At 47.8% G+C, this 17,507-nt stretch overlaps 1 protein-coding gene and 1 pseudogene across 1 annotated transcript in view; one reads left to right on the forward strand and one right to left on the reverse strand.

Annotated features, from left to right (window-relative positions):
* Positions 1–15,767, reverse strand: part of MLXIP (MLX interacting protein) — a 61,207-nt gene extending 45,440 nt beyond the window's left edge. Inside the window, exon 1 of the mRNA XM_047088514.1 lies at positions 15,272–15,767. Within this exon, the coding sequence (XP_046944470.1) occupies positions 15,272–15,684 (413 nt within the window). The 5' untranslated portion in view covers positions 15,685–15,767. The remainder of the gene's footprint in view (positions 1–15,271) is intronic.
* LOC124518518 (adiponectin receptor protein 1-like) lies at positions 1,478–2,665 on the forward strand (annotated as a pseudogene).
* Positions 15,768–17,507: the final 1,740 nt, after the last annotated feature.

A 17,507-nucleotide genomic window follows, 5' to 3' on the forward strand; every position in this document is an offset into this window, starting at 1 on the left:
TAGGAGGCGTGTAATGTAAGGTCAAATGTGTAGGTCAGAAACTTTAAACAAAAGTACAGAGATAGGCCTCCTCAGTCTAACTTAAAGTTATAATTTTATTTCAACTATAACCAAATCAACTTATAGTTAAATTATCCCTTTCATCTGCTCCAGACTCCCCCTATGAAAACAGCCCCACCCCAACAAAGTATGGTGAATTTAAGGGGTGTAATCTGAGATAGACTATAAAGCTAAGAATAACTTCTAGTCCAAGAATTTCACAAAATGGAGAATCGATCCTCTATCTCCCACATAAGATCATTTAAAATAATTGCCCAAGCTCCTCCTAACTCAAAGTGAACTGTCTACTAGATGCATATGTATCTCTGGGGTTTAACAGGCAGTCTTAGATTTTATATTCATTTATATTTGTATGGTCCTGTGACTTTAAACACAGCACAGGGCAGAAAGTACACAGTAAGAGCTAGAACACTAAAAATACTTTCCTTGTGCCAGAAGCCGACCTGTGGCAAACAGCACAACACAATCCTTCATCCAAGACTCACTTTTAAACTAGATTTAACCTAGCCTAAACCCATCTCCCCAGAATAACTAATACTTGAACTCAGACGTTAAACTACAAATTGAAGCAAAATTTAAAAGTGGAGCTCACATATTAGTTCAGATTTCTTCCAATTCTTCAGATATGCCCAATCTCGTTAACACTGGGCTCACATTCCCAAACACCAAGAATCACGTGAAGCTGAGTGACGGGTGCCCACCCTTAGACCCAGCAAACATTCCACCACTCCCTATGGCCTTTCCATCCATCACTCAGGCCACATCAACTGCAGTTTTATGTTTACATGGTTTTTCACAATAAGAAACATTTCTCTGGAACCATGACTTTATCAAAATGAGGAAAATACATGTTACAGATGGCTCATTCACTTCCTGGCCCTTGTGGACATTTGTGTTTGTAGTCCCTGACTCATACAACGTTAACAGGAAAAAAGGTCTTAACAGGATAATCTCAGAGACGGTGATCTGGCAAGCTAGAGGGCAAGCTGGAGAGGCAGGCCATTTTCCCAACCATTCTCTCATTTACTATATACAGAAGAGACAGAAGACAGCAAATTATGAAATTTCTAGACACTGACATTTTTAGATCTTGAAGAGCATGTAGTCCAGTGCTTCCCAAGTCAGGCTTCCTAAAGAAAATGCTGAAAACCAGAAGCGTTTTAAGGACTTGTTTAAATGACAGCTCTATTGTGATATAATCTCCATGCCATGAAATTTTCCCTTTAAGAGTGTTCACGGGGGTAGCCAAAGATACGGGGCCGCTTGGCCACAGGATGTAGCGCGGGGGACTGCGGGCCCCAGCAGAGCCCGTCCACAGGCCTGTTTACCATTACAGGGAGGTCTCTGCCCCCTGGGGCTGACACACCCCCCAATCTTTCCCCAGGCTGAAGCTGCAGGGTATTAAGGTACCAGCCAGATGTCTTCTCACAAAGGTTCTGGGGTGGCACAGGGCAATGCAGCTCCTGCCAGTGGCAGGGAAATGGACACACTGGAGCTGGCGCAACTGGGACCCCTGCTAGAAGAAAAGGCAAACGAGTAACTGTCGACCCAGCCGAGACAGAAGGAGAGCGAGCACACCCAGCACCCCAGGAGGAGGAGGAGCGGGTATAGACCCTTCCCCTGCAAGCCGACCACGCCATGGAGAAGATGCAGAGGAGCTTGTGCAGAAGGTCTGGGAGGGATGCTAGAGGGTCATCCCATATGTCCCAGCCCGGCCTAGGACAACGACTCCTTGCTACATGGCCATGGACCACCCGTGCCCTCCTGCCAGGTTTGCTTCAAGAGCGTTTCCCGCATCCGTATAGAAACTGGCAACATCTGGACCCGTCTGCTTGGTTTTGTGCTGTTTTTCTTTTTGGGAATCTTGACCGTGCTCAGACCAAATATGTACTTCATGGCCCCTCTGCCAGAGAAGGTAGTTTGTGGGATGTTCTTTTTGGGTGCAGTGCTCTGTCTCAGCTTCTCCTGGCCCTTTCACGCCGTCTATTGTCATTCAGAGAAAGTCTCTCAGACTTTTTCCAAACTGGGTTATTCAGGGATTGCTCTACTGATTACGGGCAGCTTCGTCCCCTGGCTCTATTACTCCTGCTACTGCTCCCCACGGCCACGGCTCATCCACCTCTCCATCATCTGTGTCCTGGTCATTCCTGCCATCACTACGGCACAGCAGGACTGGTCGGCCACTCCCAAGCACTGGCAGACCACAGCGGGAGTGTTCCCGGGACTTGGTTTGAGCGGTGTTGTGGCCACCGTGCACTTCACTGTTGCTCAGGGCTTTGTCAAGGCCACCACAGTGGGCCAGATGGGCAGCTTCTTCTTCATGGCCGTGATGTATGTCACCGGAGCTGGCCTCTAGGCTGCTCAAATTCCTGAATGCTCCTTTCCTGGAAAATGTGACAGATGGTTCCAGTCTCATCAGATTTTCCACGTCCTGGTGGTGGCAGCAGCCTCTGTCCACTTCTACGGGGTCTCCAACCTTCGAGAATTCCGTTATGGCCTAGAGGGGGGCTGTACTGATGACTCCTTTCTCTGAGCCTTCCCACCTGAGGGGTGGAGGAGGAACTTGCCAAGTGCTTTTAAAAATAACTTCTTTGTTGACACGAGAGGAAGAGTCTGAGTTGCCTGTTTCTAGAAGAAACCTCTTAGAGAATTCAGTACGAACCAAGCTTCAGCCCACTTCCATACCCACTGGGCGATAAACTACCCATTTCCCTAGCTGAGGAGGATGGGGAGGGTCCAAATCAGACATGCCCCGCCTCAGCAGTCCCCCTCGTTGGCAAGGGGGGACTGTCCCCTCACAGAGACAGCACTTCGAAGCTCATGTTCAGGTTTTACCCCTCCTCCAGCCATTTTGGGAAAAAATGATGGACTGGGACTCTTCAGAAATCCTGTTTTCAGAAGAAAATGTCCCTTCCTTACCCCCATCCTTACTTTGTTATCTGGCTTATAACAGGCCATCCATTTTTGTAGCACACTTCTCAAAAACAGTTAGAACCTGGTCCCATCTTTCTAGGGCCTGGATCTGCTTTTACAGCAGGAAGAACAAAGCCACCAACTTTTACATAGCCCGGCTAATCATGGAAGTGTGTTCAGGCTTCCATGACTTTTAATTTTCTTTTAACCTGACTTTTAATTTTCTTTTCGTTGGCACGGTCATGTAAAATTAAAATGGGGAAAGATATTTAATACTTAATACTAAGCTTTAAAAAGAAACCTGCTATCATTGCTATGTATCTTGATGCAAAGGCTATAATGATAATAAAAGAAAGTACAGAAGACACTTGGCATTCAAACAAAAAAATAAGTAAGTAAACAAACAAATAAAAATAAAAGTGTTCACTGGGGTGCCTGGCTGGCTGAGTTGGTGGAGTGTGAGACTCGTGATCTCGGGGGTAGCGAGTTCAAGTCCCATGTTGGGTGCAGAGATTATTTAAAAGTAAAATCTTAAAAATTAAAAAACAAAATACAATAAATGTGTTCATTGGTTTTTAGTACATGCACCAAGTTGATGATCACATCATCATTCTCTAATTTGGGAACATGCTCACTACTCCTTCAAAAACCTTACACCCATTAGCTGTGAGGATCCATTCTTCCATCTCCATGGCAACAACTACTCCACTCCTCTGTTTTATGAATTTACCTGCACATTTCAGATAAATGGGATCGCAACAGGTGGTCCTTTGTGTCTTGCTTCCTAGGATAACGTTTTTAAGGCCCATGCATGTTGTAGCATATGTTGGAATTTCATTTCAAAAGTTGTCTTCAATATTTTTAAAAGTATTTATTTGCCCATGAATAAAGTCATGGTGGTCATTCTTTAAATAAACACATTTTTTCTCATTTTGTAAACAACAGAAAAAAATTCAAATATACAGAAAAATTGAAAAGTTATGTGGTACACACCCATGAACCCACAACCTGGATGCGACAAATAACACTTCGGTATATTTACTTCAACACAAATTCATCCATTCATCCATCTATCTTACTTATTTTTAAGCAGTGGTTCTCAAAGTGAGCTGGAGAGCCTGGGAGTCTCTGAGGACCTTCTGGGGGTCTACGATGGCAAAACTATTTTCAAAATAATACTAAGGGGCTATTTTCCTTCTTCCATTTCCACTCTCTCAAGAGCGAATGGTGACATTCTGCAGACGTGTGACACCGCGGCCGAAGAAAGTAGAGGTGAACATCCGGCTGTCTTCCAACCAAACATTAGCTGAACAGTAGACAAGATTTGCAAGTGTGGAGAACAATGCCACTCTGCTCATTTTTGCAGAAAACAATCATTTTCTACAAAAATGTTATTTATGTTAACACCTAACGGGTTTATTATTTTTTTCAGTGCTTTAGCAAATATTTTTAAATTCTCTGTTTTCATTTCTAGCATGGTAAACGTCAACGGATATAATCCACACAATCAAAAGCTCTCTGGGCTTTCCAATATTTAAGAGCACAAAGGGGTCCTGAGACCAAAAGGTTTGAGGGCCGCTATTTTCAAGCATTTCAGAGTAAGATGCAGACATCTATATACTTCGTCCCTAACACACCAGCATGCATAACACGTCAGCCAGAGTTCAACATTGGTCAATGGTTCCTTTTGTTTTTGGTAAGATTTACACATAATAAAACGTACAAATTTTAAGTGTACCGTTCTCGTTCAATGAGTTCTGACAAATGTATGTGCAATCCCCTATCCAGATTACCCCCATCGTGGAAAATTCTCTTGTGCCTCTTTCCAGTCAGTTCCCACTCCAACCTCCTTCAGAAGCAAGTAGTGGTGTGATTTTTTTTCACCTTAGTTTCACCTATTCTAGAACTTCATGTAAATGAAATCATATCTGTTCTTCAGAGGAAGGGTTATTTAATTCAACATAATGTTTCTGAGGTTCATCGTGTTTTTGCACATACCAGTAATTTGACTTTTATTGCTGAATGCAAATTGTTTCTACAACAATCTCTCTCAAAAACATAAGGGCCATTGAAGATAAATAAGGTTGGTAACCATGCCTCTAGTCTAAGCTCAATCCCAGCCCCTGCCGTCCCCCCCCCAGTTAGAGACACAGTGGCAGGGAGGAGCTAGCCAGCGGCACCACCGTCCTGGAGCGCCAGCCCAATCACCCTTCTACCACGGTTCCTGCCATTTCCTATTCTCACCTGAGAAGAAAGTTTCCATCTCAATCTGTAAGAGAAGTTTATTACAGGAAATGGAAAATCAATACCAGATGAGGAAGGTACTAGGCTTCCCTCAAAAACACGTCGGTCAATGAACGGATACACAAACGTGGTATGTTAATACACGGGACACTATTCAGCAAGCGCGAGGAATAAAATACAGATAGATATATACTGCCACATGGATAAACCTTGGAAACGGGATTCTAAGTGAAAAAAGCCAGACATAAAAGGCTGCACACGGTATGGTTCCATTTATATGAAATGTCTGGGAAAGGCAAATCTAGAGACACGGAAAGCAGATCCGTGCGTGTCTGAGGCTAAGGTGGAAACTGGGATCAAACGTAAAAGGACCGGAAAGACCTCAGCGGGGGGGGGGGGGGGGGGGGGGGGGACGGAATCTAGTTCTGAAACTGGATTGGGATAATGACTGCACAACCAACAAATCGATAAACTGTATACTTAAGATGACTGCAATGTATGGTATATAAATTATACTTCAGTAACGTTGCTAAAAAATAACAACAAAAACTTGTCTGTGCAAGTAGATAAGAGTCCTGCTCCAAGGCAGAGAAAGACCTGTTTAATAATTCAAAGAACAAAGGAGGCATTTTAAAAGACCCTGCTTGCTACTCAACTAGAAAAGAGTCATGTAAAATAGCAAAGTAATAAATCATATGTTGTTTTAAGAATTCATTGAAAGTCTTTCGTTTTAATAAATAAAAGGGATTTATATATTAACTTCCTCTAAAAGGCTCCGTATCAAGCTATGAGGGCAGGTCCCAAAGGCTCATCAGGAGACGAGGTGGTCCACTGGCAAATGGGCCAGTTACCACATCAGCACGGGACAAAGTGCCTTAGGTTGCTCTTTTAGAAGCTCGAATATTGGGTAAATTTTAATCTACAAACTAAGTTAATTCCCCTACTTTCTTCGTAAGAAGCTATTTTTTGTCTTGATGGCCAAGTTTGTCTCATGGTGACAAACCAAAAGAGGGCACCTTCTTGCCTACGCCCACAAGCCACAGAGGGAAGGAATTGTAACAAGCGTTCAGAACGGATCCTCCTACTCCCAGAATTTTCCTCAACAGCAAAGCCATGCTACCTAAACCTCATGGTTTCCCTCTTCAGTGCAACTAAAACTCCCAAACCTCTGTTTCTACCTGTAGCCTGGTTCTCTCTGCTGTCTCTTTATGAGCTCTCACTGCTTAGCTCTCTACTCAGATTCTTTACGTCCACTTCTGAGACTCAAAAGCAAACAGAAAGGAATCCTGTTTCTGGAACTGTTTTTTCCAGATCTTGGACACCTTCCTGGAGCTACGCTTCTACACTGCCCCTTTCCAGAAGATTTTTCTGGTGATGCAGTCCAACCCCAAACACATGAAGAATGCTAGATTTGGAAAAGCTCCTTTAGGGCATGTAGATCAGGCAATATTCCTCTACCACAACCAGACCCAACTGAGCAAAAACATCTTTTGGGATACACGACAGCATGTATTTCGCAGGAAAAAACACTACCTTCCAAATGCCAGCTCAAAAGTCCAGAGTCTCCCCTCCACATCTGACCCCCTCGAGAGGCACGGTAGAGGTCTGGGAGGCGAGACGGAGCACAGTGTGGTCAAGGCTACGAGAGGACCTGGCCGGACAACTGCAGTGCCCCTTACCCTGACAGTCCCCTCGCAGCCCCCTCTTGGGGAAGCTGCCCCTCCCACAGCTCCAGTCACAGGGTACCCACAGCAGACAAGTTTAGTGCACAGCACAGCGGTGTCCCCAGCACACCTGCCAATGCAGTTGACGGGGCCTTCCTCAGCTTCCTCATTTCAGTAACGGCCCCCGTGGTTCAGGCCAAAACCTCCCAGTCATTGCAGACCCTTGTCTTTCTTTAATCCTCCAGGCCCAGTCCACTGGCACGTCCAAAACCCACCCTGAATCCATCCGCTTCTCTCCACCTCCACTGCTGCCATTCTAGCCTGAGAAAGGCCCAACCGCCTCCCAAGTGGTACCCCAGCTTCTACTCTTGCCTGCTATCAACTAGTCTCCACAGAGCAGCCTCGACAAGCTATATTCCCCAGGGCGGCGAGCACAAGATCCCACCTTGTCACCAACAAGGCCCCTTGCCTCTTGAGTCTCACCTTCTACCACTCACCTTGCCCTCAACATTCTAGCCACACTGGCCTTCCTTCTAGCCCCGCAACGTGCCAAGTTCATTCCACCTTGGGCCTTTGCCTCAGGCTCTTCTGCAGCCCGGAATGCCTATCCCTGCCTGGCTCCCACTCACCACTCAGGTTTCAGCTCAACCTAAAATGTCACCTCCTCAGAAGACTTCTCTGACCAGCAAGATAAAGTATCTTCCTCCCATCCCCCTATCACTTTCCTTCTTTCATCCTGTTTTATGGTCTTCACTGCACCAACAATATAAATCTGATTTGCTTACCGATTCCCTTTGTTAGAATATAAACTCCATGCGGGGAGATGACTCATGTTCCTGGTTTACTACTGTATCTTCAAGCCTACAGCTGTGTCTGGCACCAACAGAGGCCTGATTAAGAACTTCTAGAAGGAAAGAGCCAGACTCATGCTCTGTGGCCTGTGAGGTTCTACTCAGAGAGGAAGGGGACAGCTAGTCTCCCCCCTACTCCCAAACATTTTAATTGGAGGCTATGGGGCTAACTTAGGCAACTGGCAAAGAGCACTGATGGTAGCAGGAAGCTCTAAGCAAGGTCTGAATGTGAGACACAGGCCGTGGGTGAGCTCTGGTCAGGCAGATGCAGAAGCTCCTCTAAGCAGAAGTTTTATTTTTTCATGTTTATTTATTTATTTTTGAGAAAGAGAGAGGAAGAGTAAGAATCCCAAGCAGACTCCACACTGTCGGCACAGAGCCTGACCGGGGCTCACACTCACAAACCATGAGGTCCTGAACTGAGCCGAAATCAAGAGTCAGACACTTCACCGACTGAGCCCCCTAGGCACCCCTAAGCAAAAGCTTTGACACAGAGAAGAAACAGGGCTGCGGGTAAGCGAGCCAGCTGGCAGTGGGCTAAGCAAGACTGCAAGGAAACAGGCTGAAAGCAGGCTGAGAGAAGAGCCGAGTCACTTCACAGGGGTGAAGCGGGAAGGAAGGACAAGCCCCCGCCCTGGGGCGGAGGACCCAGAGCGGCCGGGAACCCAACTCTAGTCCGCACGAGTTCAGGCAATGCTAGGAACCCTGGGATCATCATGAGGTTACCAGCACCCTTCCCAATCCTTGCGATAAACCCGTATCACACGGGGAAGCACAAGAGGGTCCCTGATCCATGCAGCTGGAAGAGTTCTGCCTACGTAAAACACAAGTCCTGAGGCCTGGAATTCTAACCATAGACAGAATTCCAACAAAAGATGGAAAATATCATCTAAGATATTTGCTGTCTGCACTGCACATATTCTACCCAAGAAAATGGGAGCTCACACTGAATTCTTCATCATTGTATGAATCCTTAAAAATAAGTAAAATCGGGGCACCTGGGTGGCTCAGTCAGTTGAGTCCAACTCTTGATTTCGGCTCAGGTAATGGTCCTAGGGTCATGGGATCGAGCCCTGTGTTGGGCTACATGCTGAGTGGAACCCGCTTAAGATTCTCTCCCTCTCTCTCTCTAATTAAAAAAAAAAAAAAAGTAAAATTAGCTTTCTATAATATCCTATCCTATCAATTATAGTGGGGACTAAGGCTAAGACCCATTCTACAGACTTCTCCTTATATAACAAGGACCCTCCTATCACTAGATCCCCTGAACTGCCACCTACTACACCAGCATTAAATTGATAGAACTCGAGAATGGGCTGCTATGTGTTCCTGTGGTTAAGGAAGAGCTAAAAATGCCTTTTTATAGCTGAGTCATGTGTTTCAAAACATGACCTCAAGAAACACTTCAAACCAGGCTGTATGGCTGCTATAATAAATGACCACAAAAGTGAGTGGCTTAAAACACCACCTATTTAAGGGGTGCCTGGGTGGCCCAGTCAGTTAGGCACCCAACTCTTGATTTCGGTCAGGTCATGATCACACAGTTCATGGGATTGAGCCCACGTCGGGCTCTGTGCTGACAGCATGAAGCCTGCTTAGGATCCTCTCTTTCTCCTTCTCTTTCTCTTGTGCTCCTCCCCTGCACACGTGTGTATGTGTCTGCATGTGTGCCCTCTCTCTCTCTCTCTCTCTCTCTCTCAAAACGAACAACCAACCAACAACAACAACAAAAAGAACACCACCTATTTATTACCTTAGAGTTCTGGGGGTCAGAAGTCTGATATGGGTCTCACTAGGCTAAAAATCAAGATGTCAGCAAGGCTGGGTTCCCTCTGAAGCTCTAGGGCAGAATGTATTTGCCCGCCTTTTCCAGCGTCTGGAGGCACCCACATTCCTTAGCACACTGCCCCTCCTCCATCTTCAGAGCCAGCAACATCAGGCCAGGATTTCTCCTGCTGATCTGTCTGCTTCTCTCTGATTTCCTCTCCTATTTTTATGGACCTCGGTGATTACTGTGGGCCCACCCAGAAAATCCAAAATAATCTCCTCATTTTAGAGGTAGGTGATTAGTGGGGTGCCTGGCTGGGTCAGTTTGTAGACCATGCCACTCTTGATCTCGGGGCCATGAGTCTGAGCCCCACCTCGGGCGTGGAGCCTACTTTAAAAAATCAATCAATCCATCAATAATTTATAAACAAACAAACAAATAAAGGTAGCTGATTAGCAACCTTGATTCCTCTTTGCCATGTAACCCAGCGTATTCACAGGTTCTGGGGATTAGGATATGGATCTTGGGGGAGGAGGGGGGAGGGAGAGGGGTCATTAATCTGCCACAACAGTCCAAATGAGTCACAATACAAATGCCATTCAACGAAAGCATTCACCCTATTGTCCCACTCCATACCAACATCCCCTAAAGCCCTGTTCCACAGAGTTTGTGTTTGTCTTTGCACAAGTGAAGATAAATAGGTTCACCAAGGACAAGTTTATGATGTTGGCTTCCAAGTACCTGAACTTCCCTTTTCAATCGCACATGTATTTCTTAATCACCCAGTATGTACCAGACACTGTTAGGATCTGTGGGAAAGTCAAAGATAGCATGAAGCGTGTCAAGTCAGGTCTATGTAATGATTTGAGGCAGAATCGATAAGGGTCATGGATTTACAAAGGAATGTGGCGTCCATTCCCTTTGGGAGGCCTTGCTAGGGCAACAGTGCTTGAGCTGGGTCTTGAAGGAAGGGCAGGACTTCATGGGTGATGAAGAGCGTGGAGCCTGGAAAGGCACGGAGCAGCCCAAGGCATTTCTTTTCCCCACCTTGGTTTCCCCAGGCCTTACTTTAGAAGGACTGGCACTTTCACCTCCTATAGAACCACAGGCTTTTGTGAACAGATGCGGGAGGCAACTTTTCAGCTCCAGAGTCACTGCCTTGGACAAGGTGCCTCAACTCAGCAACAGGACTAATTAACTCCCAAACTTGGGGTGGGGGTTGTTTTTTTTAATATGAAACATGAGGATTCCACCCCCACACACACACCTAAGAAGGGTATTGTGAGAGTTGCTTAAGATCATGTAAAGAGAATCCAGGACATAGTAGTGTGTGAATTCTCGTCTTCTTCCACCCTAGCAAACAACCTCGAACCTCGTTTCTCAGGCGTTTCCCAACTGTACAGCCTTTCTTCATCCTTCCATCAGGATGGCAATTAGCCAATCAGCCTCTACACGAAAAGGAAATATGCTCCTAGACTACTAATGGAAGAAGACAGAAAAGGAATATGGAGCTTCCTGCTGGGGAATACGGTCCATAACTGCTGACAGTTAACATGGGGAAGGGGAGGTAAGTATTAAACCCTGATGGCAGGGGAAAGTATCCACACTGATAGCAATTATATAAACTCTCAATCTCAGTGCCGCCATCAGAACTGGTTCACGTTTTTTATTGCAGACCTTGCTAATTATTCTACCACTGCCTGTTTTATCTGCCCCCCACCCCTAGTTCATGAGCTCGTCAAGGACAGACACTGCCTTTGTCATCTCTGTAGCCCTCATTCCCACCTCAGTGCACGCCCCGCAGCGCACACTATATAATGATCAAAAACTGAAAAAAGTGCAAAAGAAGAAAGCCTGTTTATCTTCGGCGTGGTTGCAGAGTAGTAAATTTAGTCATTTGTGCGAACGGTTCTCATTTACAACTGGTTACCACACCTAGCATTAGAAAGTACCTCTACTGAAAACTTAAAATTTGGAGGTCACCGTGCTCTAAACTTTTAATCCTTGCTACTCCTTAAATCTGGCAGAGATTGCCACTCTGGGTTAGGAACAGAGAGTTTCTATACAGAGTACACATACACAGGGGTACGTTTTAGGAATTTGTGTCCCAAGCTATCTTACAGGTCCGAACTAAAGGTCTCTTCAGATATCCATTTAAGCAGAAACCCACTGTCCAGAAAGCTACTGCTTATCCCTAAATACATAAAGACAACATCTCTAACCCTTCAGAAACATTCACACCTAGGCTCCCCAATAAATAAAGAGTTACATAAAAAGGTAGAGAAGTGAAACCAAAACCAACCACAAAAAGCTATCTACTAGATGTGCTCAGAATCTGTGTGGGTGAGTTACATGTGTGACATTCCTTAAAATGCTAAGAGGGCAAGAACCATGAACTATGTTCTAGAGTACATAGCTCCATTGTGGAGCGTGGAAAGCATACCGCAAAGCAAGAATGTGTCTATTTAGTATTTGTCAAGCAAGCATTTGAAAGCCACACTAAAATACCCCAGTGAGATACGTTAGTTCCTTCAGTTTACAGAGGAGGAATCTTGTCCTCAGCTGGGTGAGGACACAGAATTGGATTCAGCCTGCGAAGCCTTCTCTTGCCTCCTACTAGACACATTCACAGACATTATCTCAGTTATCCTCGCCTCCACCCTGCAGGGGAGCTTTACTCTCCCCATTTTATAGTGGCAGACAGGAAGGCTTTGAAAAGGTAAACCATGGGCGCTGTTCCCCCATCATCTATCACCTAAGTTTGCCTTGGGGAAAGGCAACTTCTTCCCCTCCAAAATGTCCCAGTAATTGAGCACACACCGTAGGACCAAACCAAGATGCTCTGCTACAGGGCTAGCATCACAGAGCGGGAAGGACATGGATTCTAAGGCCAGATGCACAGAGCTGGAATCACCTCGGCACTGTTACTTGCCCAGGAGGGTCACTGGGCACACTCACACACAGTCCCCACTCCTCCAACACCCTATTCCCCCACCCAAAGTCAGTCTCGCCAAAGACTTTTTAAGGGTTGAAGACTTTGCATGTTCAGGAACAGATCATATTCAGAATCCCTGGACCACTTCACAGGACTGGGGAAAAAATAACCACAGCTTCCCCTGTGCTTAGTTCCTCCCCCAAAGAGCTGCTGAACCTCATCTGGAAACAGCTGGGAGACAGCAGTTAACAGGAAACCAAAAAAAAAAAAAAAAAAAAAAAAAGGCAGCACAGAGTGTACCAGGGAGAGTTAGGCAGCTAGAACCAAGAGGCCAGGGAACAGACAGGAAGCTGAGGTTAGAAAGAGCCTAGGCCAGAAACAGTCTTGCAGGAGAGAAGGCCCCACTGTCCTTCCTCTAGGCCCAAGAAGGAAAAAACCCGGAAAACAGTGGCGAGGGCTGGAACCCCACAGAAAGGGAAGTCAGACCACCAGTGGTGAGATCAAGTGTGCCTCCCTCCCTACCCCCATCTCAACCCTCCTTCTCTGAGAGCCAGCTAGTGGTCATAGTAGGACAGCTGAGGTCAGAAACTCACTTCTGTTCTGCTGCTTTCTGTGCCAGAGGCTACGGCCCAGACAACTGGTTTTGAGTCATTCCTCTGTCAGTCTGTATCACGGTTCCACACTGCCAACTGAACTCAGGGGCAGTCGCATCAGCCTCACAAGGAGAGACAAAGAGTATCTTCATGAGGAATTACTAGGCAGATACCCACTGGAGGCTTGCAGCGGCAGGACTTGAGCACAGAGAGCCACAGCAAAGCGAGAGAGCCAGCGGGGCTGGAGGTCTTGAAGAGCAAGGTAAGGGTGCATTTGGCAATCAAGAAACTTAATTGAGCAATGGCTAGTTGCCAAAATATTTTTGAGAGAAGTGGGGGGAAAATGCCATTACTAAAATTCTTTGGTGTTATTTAATAATAAGCCTGTGGGTTATCCAAACTGAGGGCAAAGGGAAGTCTGGTTTATTTTTCCTTTAGCAGAGATTAGGTGAGATCTTTCTACCCCATGGCTCCTGCTACATAATCATCCCTTCTCTCCCTGTACACGAAGAAGTTTATATTAAAATAAAGAAAAGGATTAAGTTCTCTTAATAAAACACATTCCTGTCTTTCCCTTATAGTTTTGTTTGAAAAGGCTCTTGTGGTGTATGCTACAATCTAGGTGGGTTTGATTCCAACGAAGTGCTCAAATTTTAAGACTGAGTAAGCAGGGCTAAAAGAGGGCTGCAATCTCAATTCCAATTCCAATTCCAAAAAAAAAAAAAAAAAAAAGAACATCTTCACGGGCTCAGTGCCAGCTCAAACTGGCAAGACCAGAGAATCAGAGCAGAGCCTAACCAATATGCCACGCAAGGGGGATGGGAGGAGAGCTATGGGTAACGTACTGCAGCCATGTGGCAAACAAACCACCAGGGAAACCTTCAAGAGAGGAAATGGGGGGGGGGGGGCGGGGGGTTTGTTTCAGGAACATAACAAAGGAACAAGTTGACTAATCATTTATTCCAGTGGGGGAAAATGCCACCCGGAGCCATGTTTTGACTTCAGGTAAATGTGTAATGTTTTAACTTGGATATATCTGGGTTTAAAGGCTCTCCCAAAAAACAACAATAACAACAACGAGGAGTGGGGGGAATGTACCTATTTTTCTTTACGCTGTTTTTGGAGTCTCCAAGAAAACTTTTCCTGTGCCGCCTGCAGAGCAGACCTAAGACAGCCCAAGCCAGTCCAGTTACTAATGTGATCACCCCCACTCAGCAGAGATCCTATCATGAGCTTGGTGCAGGACTGACTGCTCTGCACTGCAGATGGCCCCGAGAAGTTCTGTCGCTGAGGCAGAAGTCACTGGGCACAAATACCTAACATGCGCACCAAAGAAGGAGGAGAGAGTGGAAAGACAGTTTATCTCATGAGGGCCAGGTATATCTGTGACTTAGAAAAAAGGGATCTCTGCCCAGAGCTGGGTCCACATGTCAGGATGGTGTCTGGGATGCCTGCCCTCAGCAATGCCATCTCCATATAGTGTTTCAGGGCTGACCACAGAACCTTCCAACTTGCCAGGAGGGCAGACTGCACCTCCAACAGCTGTGGTTCCAAAAGTCAACCTAGGAAGCACCCAGTCTGGCTGCTAAGGTGGGAGAGGGTGTCCCAATAAGGTGGATGTGAGAAGACCCAGCCTCCCTCTGCTGGGACAATAAGAAAAGTAAGCTAACATTTACGGAGCATCTACCTACGTGTCAGGCAGTGGGATAAAAGCACTACCTATCTCCTTCCATCCCTAAAATAGCCGATGGAGGCTGATATTACTCATCCCCTCTTCATAAAGGAGGAAGCAGGCTCCAGGATTTTATACAACCATTAAAGACTGGAACCAGCACTTAAGCCACCCCTGGACAGGTGCTCCGAACCACTACTCGATACTGCCGGAAGCACACAAAGCGTTTGGGGGAAAGGGTGGAGAGTCGAGTAACACAAGGTGCAGCCTGTATTTGCAGCTTTTTCGTGTCCAAAGTCGGTGGCCTGGGGACACTGGAGGGGAGGGCCTGGATGGAGAACGTGAAGCCGGAAGAACGCAAGCCCTGCTGGCAGGGGAGGAGGCCAGGACACGGACCCCTCTCGCTACCACGGAGGATCCCAGACCCATAAACACTCCCAAAGGGACAAGAGCCAATAGGAATGCGTGCAGCCCCGGGGTCCTCGGGCGGTCGAGCCCTCCGCGCTGGTTTTGTCAAACTAGGAAGCTCCACTCGAGAGGTGGGGCCGGCCCGGGGTCGCCGGGTCCCTACCTGTAGGCCAGAGTCATGCACTCGAAGAGTTTGGTGAGCGAGGCGTCGATGGACAGGTGGCAGGAGCTGGTCTTGCCGAAGCTGTAAGTCTGGCACGTCTGCTTGTTGACCGTGTCGAAATCGTAGCCCTTCTTGGGCGGGTGCTCGCGGTGCGGCGACGACACCATGAAGTGGCCGCTGTGGATGATCTGCTGGCGGCGCGGAGGCTCCTCGCGGCCAGGCCCGGCCCTGGGCGGCGGCGGCGCGGCGCTCGCGTGGGCCCGGGCCGGGGTGGCCGAAGCGCAGGCGGGCGGCGGGGACGGCTCATCCGTGTCCGAGTCGTCGTCGTCCTCAGGCACCTGAGGCTTGAGCAGCACCGGGCGGCCCCGACTGCGGGGCCGGCGCGGGGAACACATGAAGACGTCGGCGGCCATGGGGGGTGCCGGCCGGGGGCATCCCCCGGGGCTCGGGGCGACGCGAACGAGCGAAGCAGACGGGGCGCCGGCCCGGCCCGCGCGCGGACTGTCCGCGAGCGCGCGGCGGGACTAGAGGGGGAGGGCGCGGGGCGGGCCGACTGGGCAGACTCGGCGCCGGCCCAGGCGTGACGTCACCGGCGCGTCTCGGCCAATCGGCTGCCCGCGTCGGCCTCTTAAAGGTGCAGGGGAACCTTTCCGTATCCAGGCGGACAAAAAAGCAGGGGGGTGGGGCGGGGAGGAAGGTTGCCGGAAGCCACGCCTTGATGCCCCGCCCCTCGCTGCCCCCACCCTCTCCGGGCTGCCTGAGACGCTGTGGGAAGCAGTGGCCAGGGGATGCCACTCGCAAGTGTCCTAGCCTTGGAGAGGCGTTGGACAAGTGGTGCTGTGCCGACCCCGCCCCACGGTCCGGGGAATCGCGCTGTGGGCGGGGCCGGGGCTCCACGTGGTGGGTGGAGGTGGGGCTCCTTCCCCCTCCCCCTCGCTGGCTGGCTCGGCGGGGCCTGTAACTGAGTCCTGGCAGCAAATCCCTTGTGTTGCTGGGCGCGTTGGTTATTGTCCCCATTTTATTGATGAGGAGACTTGAGTCTCTGATACCAAAGGCATTTTTCTAAAGCAGAAACCAGATCAAGAACGCTTCTCACCTAAACCTCATACCCACAGAGGTGGAAACTGGCTCCGCCAAGTTAAGGTGCTTTCCAAAAAGGCATCACGGTTAGTACGAGGCAGAGCCACCAGCTCCTTTAACTAGGTCTCAAAATACTGTCGTTATTGTTAAGATCTCAAATTTAGAGGCTGAACCAGCCCCCAAGCAATTCTAAAAGGGAAAATTGTGAACCTTAGTTTTCTTCTCTTTCAAATAGGGAACAACTCTATGCCTCAAAATTGCGACAGTTAAAAATGATTATAAATCACTTAACACAGTGCCTAGCACAGAATGAGCACGAAAGAAATGTACTACAGACTGAAGCAATGGAACCGACCTGACCAGAGGTACCTAGAAATTGCCAATACTCTGGACCCACAGAAATAGCAATTTCAAATGGTTCAACCTAATAGTTGACACTTCTGGAAAGCTGTCAAGGCTTCAGGGGCTCAAAGCCAGCCTGTGATGGCGGCCATGTTGGGAAGATGGGGTTTGACAGGGCATCAGGAAGGGGGAAAGAGGCCCCTGGCCAAGAGCACTCACTCTAGTTCCAGCAGGGCCTTGAGCGTCCTCCATAGCTTCTCCTTTCAAACCAGTTTCACTTCCAGATTTGGGTGGGCACTGAGGGCCCTGCCCCACCCTCTTCCTGGCAAGGGCCTCCGGAAGAGGTGGGTGTTCAGAGAGAAAGTGACAAACGGCTTTTACCAAAGTGGCTGTGCATCCTCCTTCCCCGGTTGTCTTCAAGGACAGATAGGCCCAAGGGACTGGCAGTTTCAGGTGTGAGTTTGAGATCTTCCCCGTTGCCCAAACCACCCTTCCCAGTGCTGGTTGCAGATGTCTGAAAGGCCACTCTTTGACTTGTCTTCCTTCATCTGCAGACTTTTCTCCTTGGTGAACTCTTAAATGCCCAGCCGCATTGTCTAACAAGAGGGAAATTGTTGAATCTATTATGGCCCCGAATGTAACAGAACACTACATATTAAATGAAGCAAATATTATTGACATGGCAAGGTGTCCATGATATACTGTTGGGTGAAAAAACAACTTTTAAAAAGTTATCAGTAGTTTGAGATCAATTTCAAAAAAAAAACTTATAAAATCATATCTGTATGTGTGTGTGGGTGGGTGGGTGGGTGGA

The sequence above is a fragment of the Lynx rufus genome, unplaced genomic scaffold, assembly GCF_022079265.1.
Source record: "Lynx rufus isolate CCGP_SWC_20201006 ecotype Redwood Valley unplaced genomic scaffold, mLynRuf1.p SCAF_24, whole genome shotgun sequence".
Taxonomy (NCBI): domain Eukaryota; kingdom Metazoa; phylum Chordata; class Mammalia; order Carnivora; family Felidae; genus Lynx; species Lynx rufus.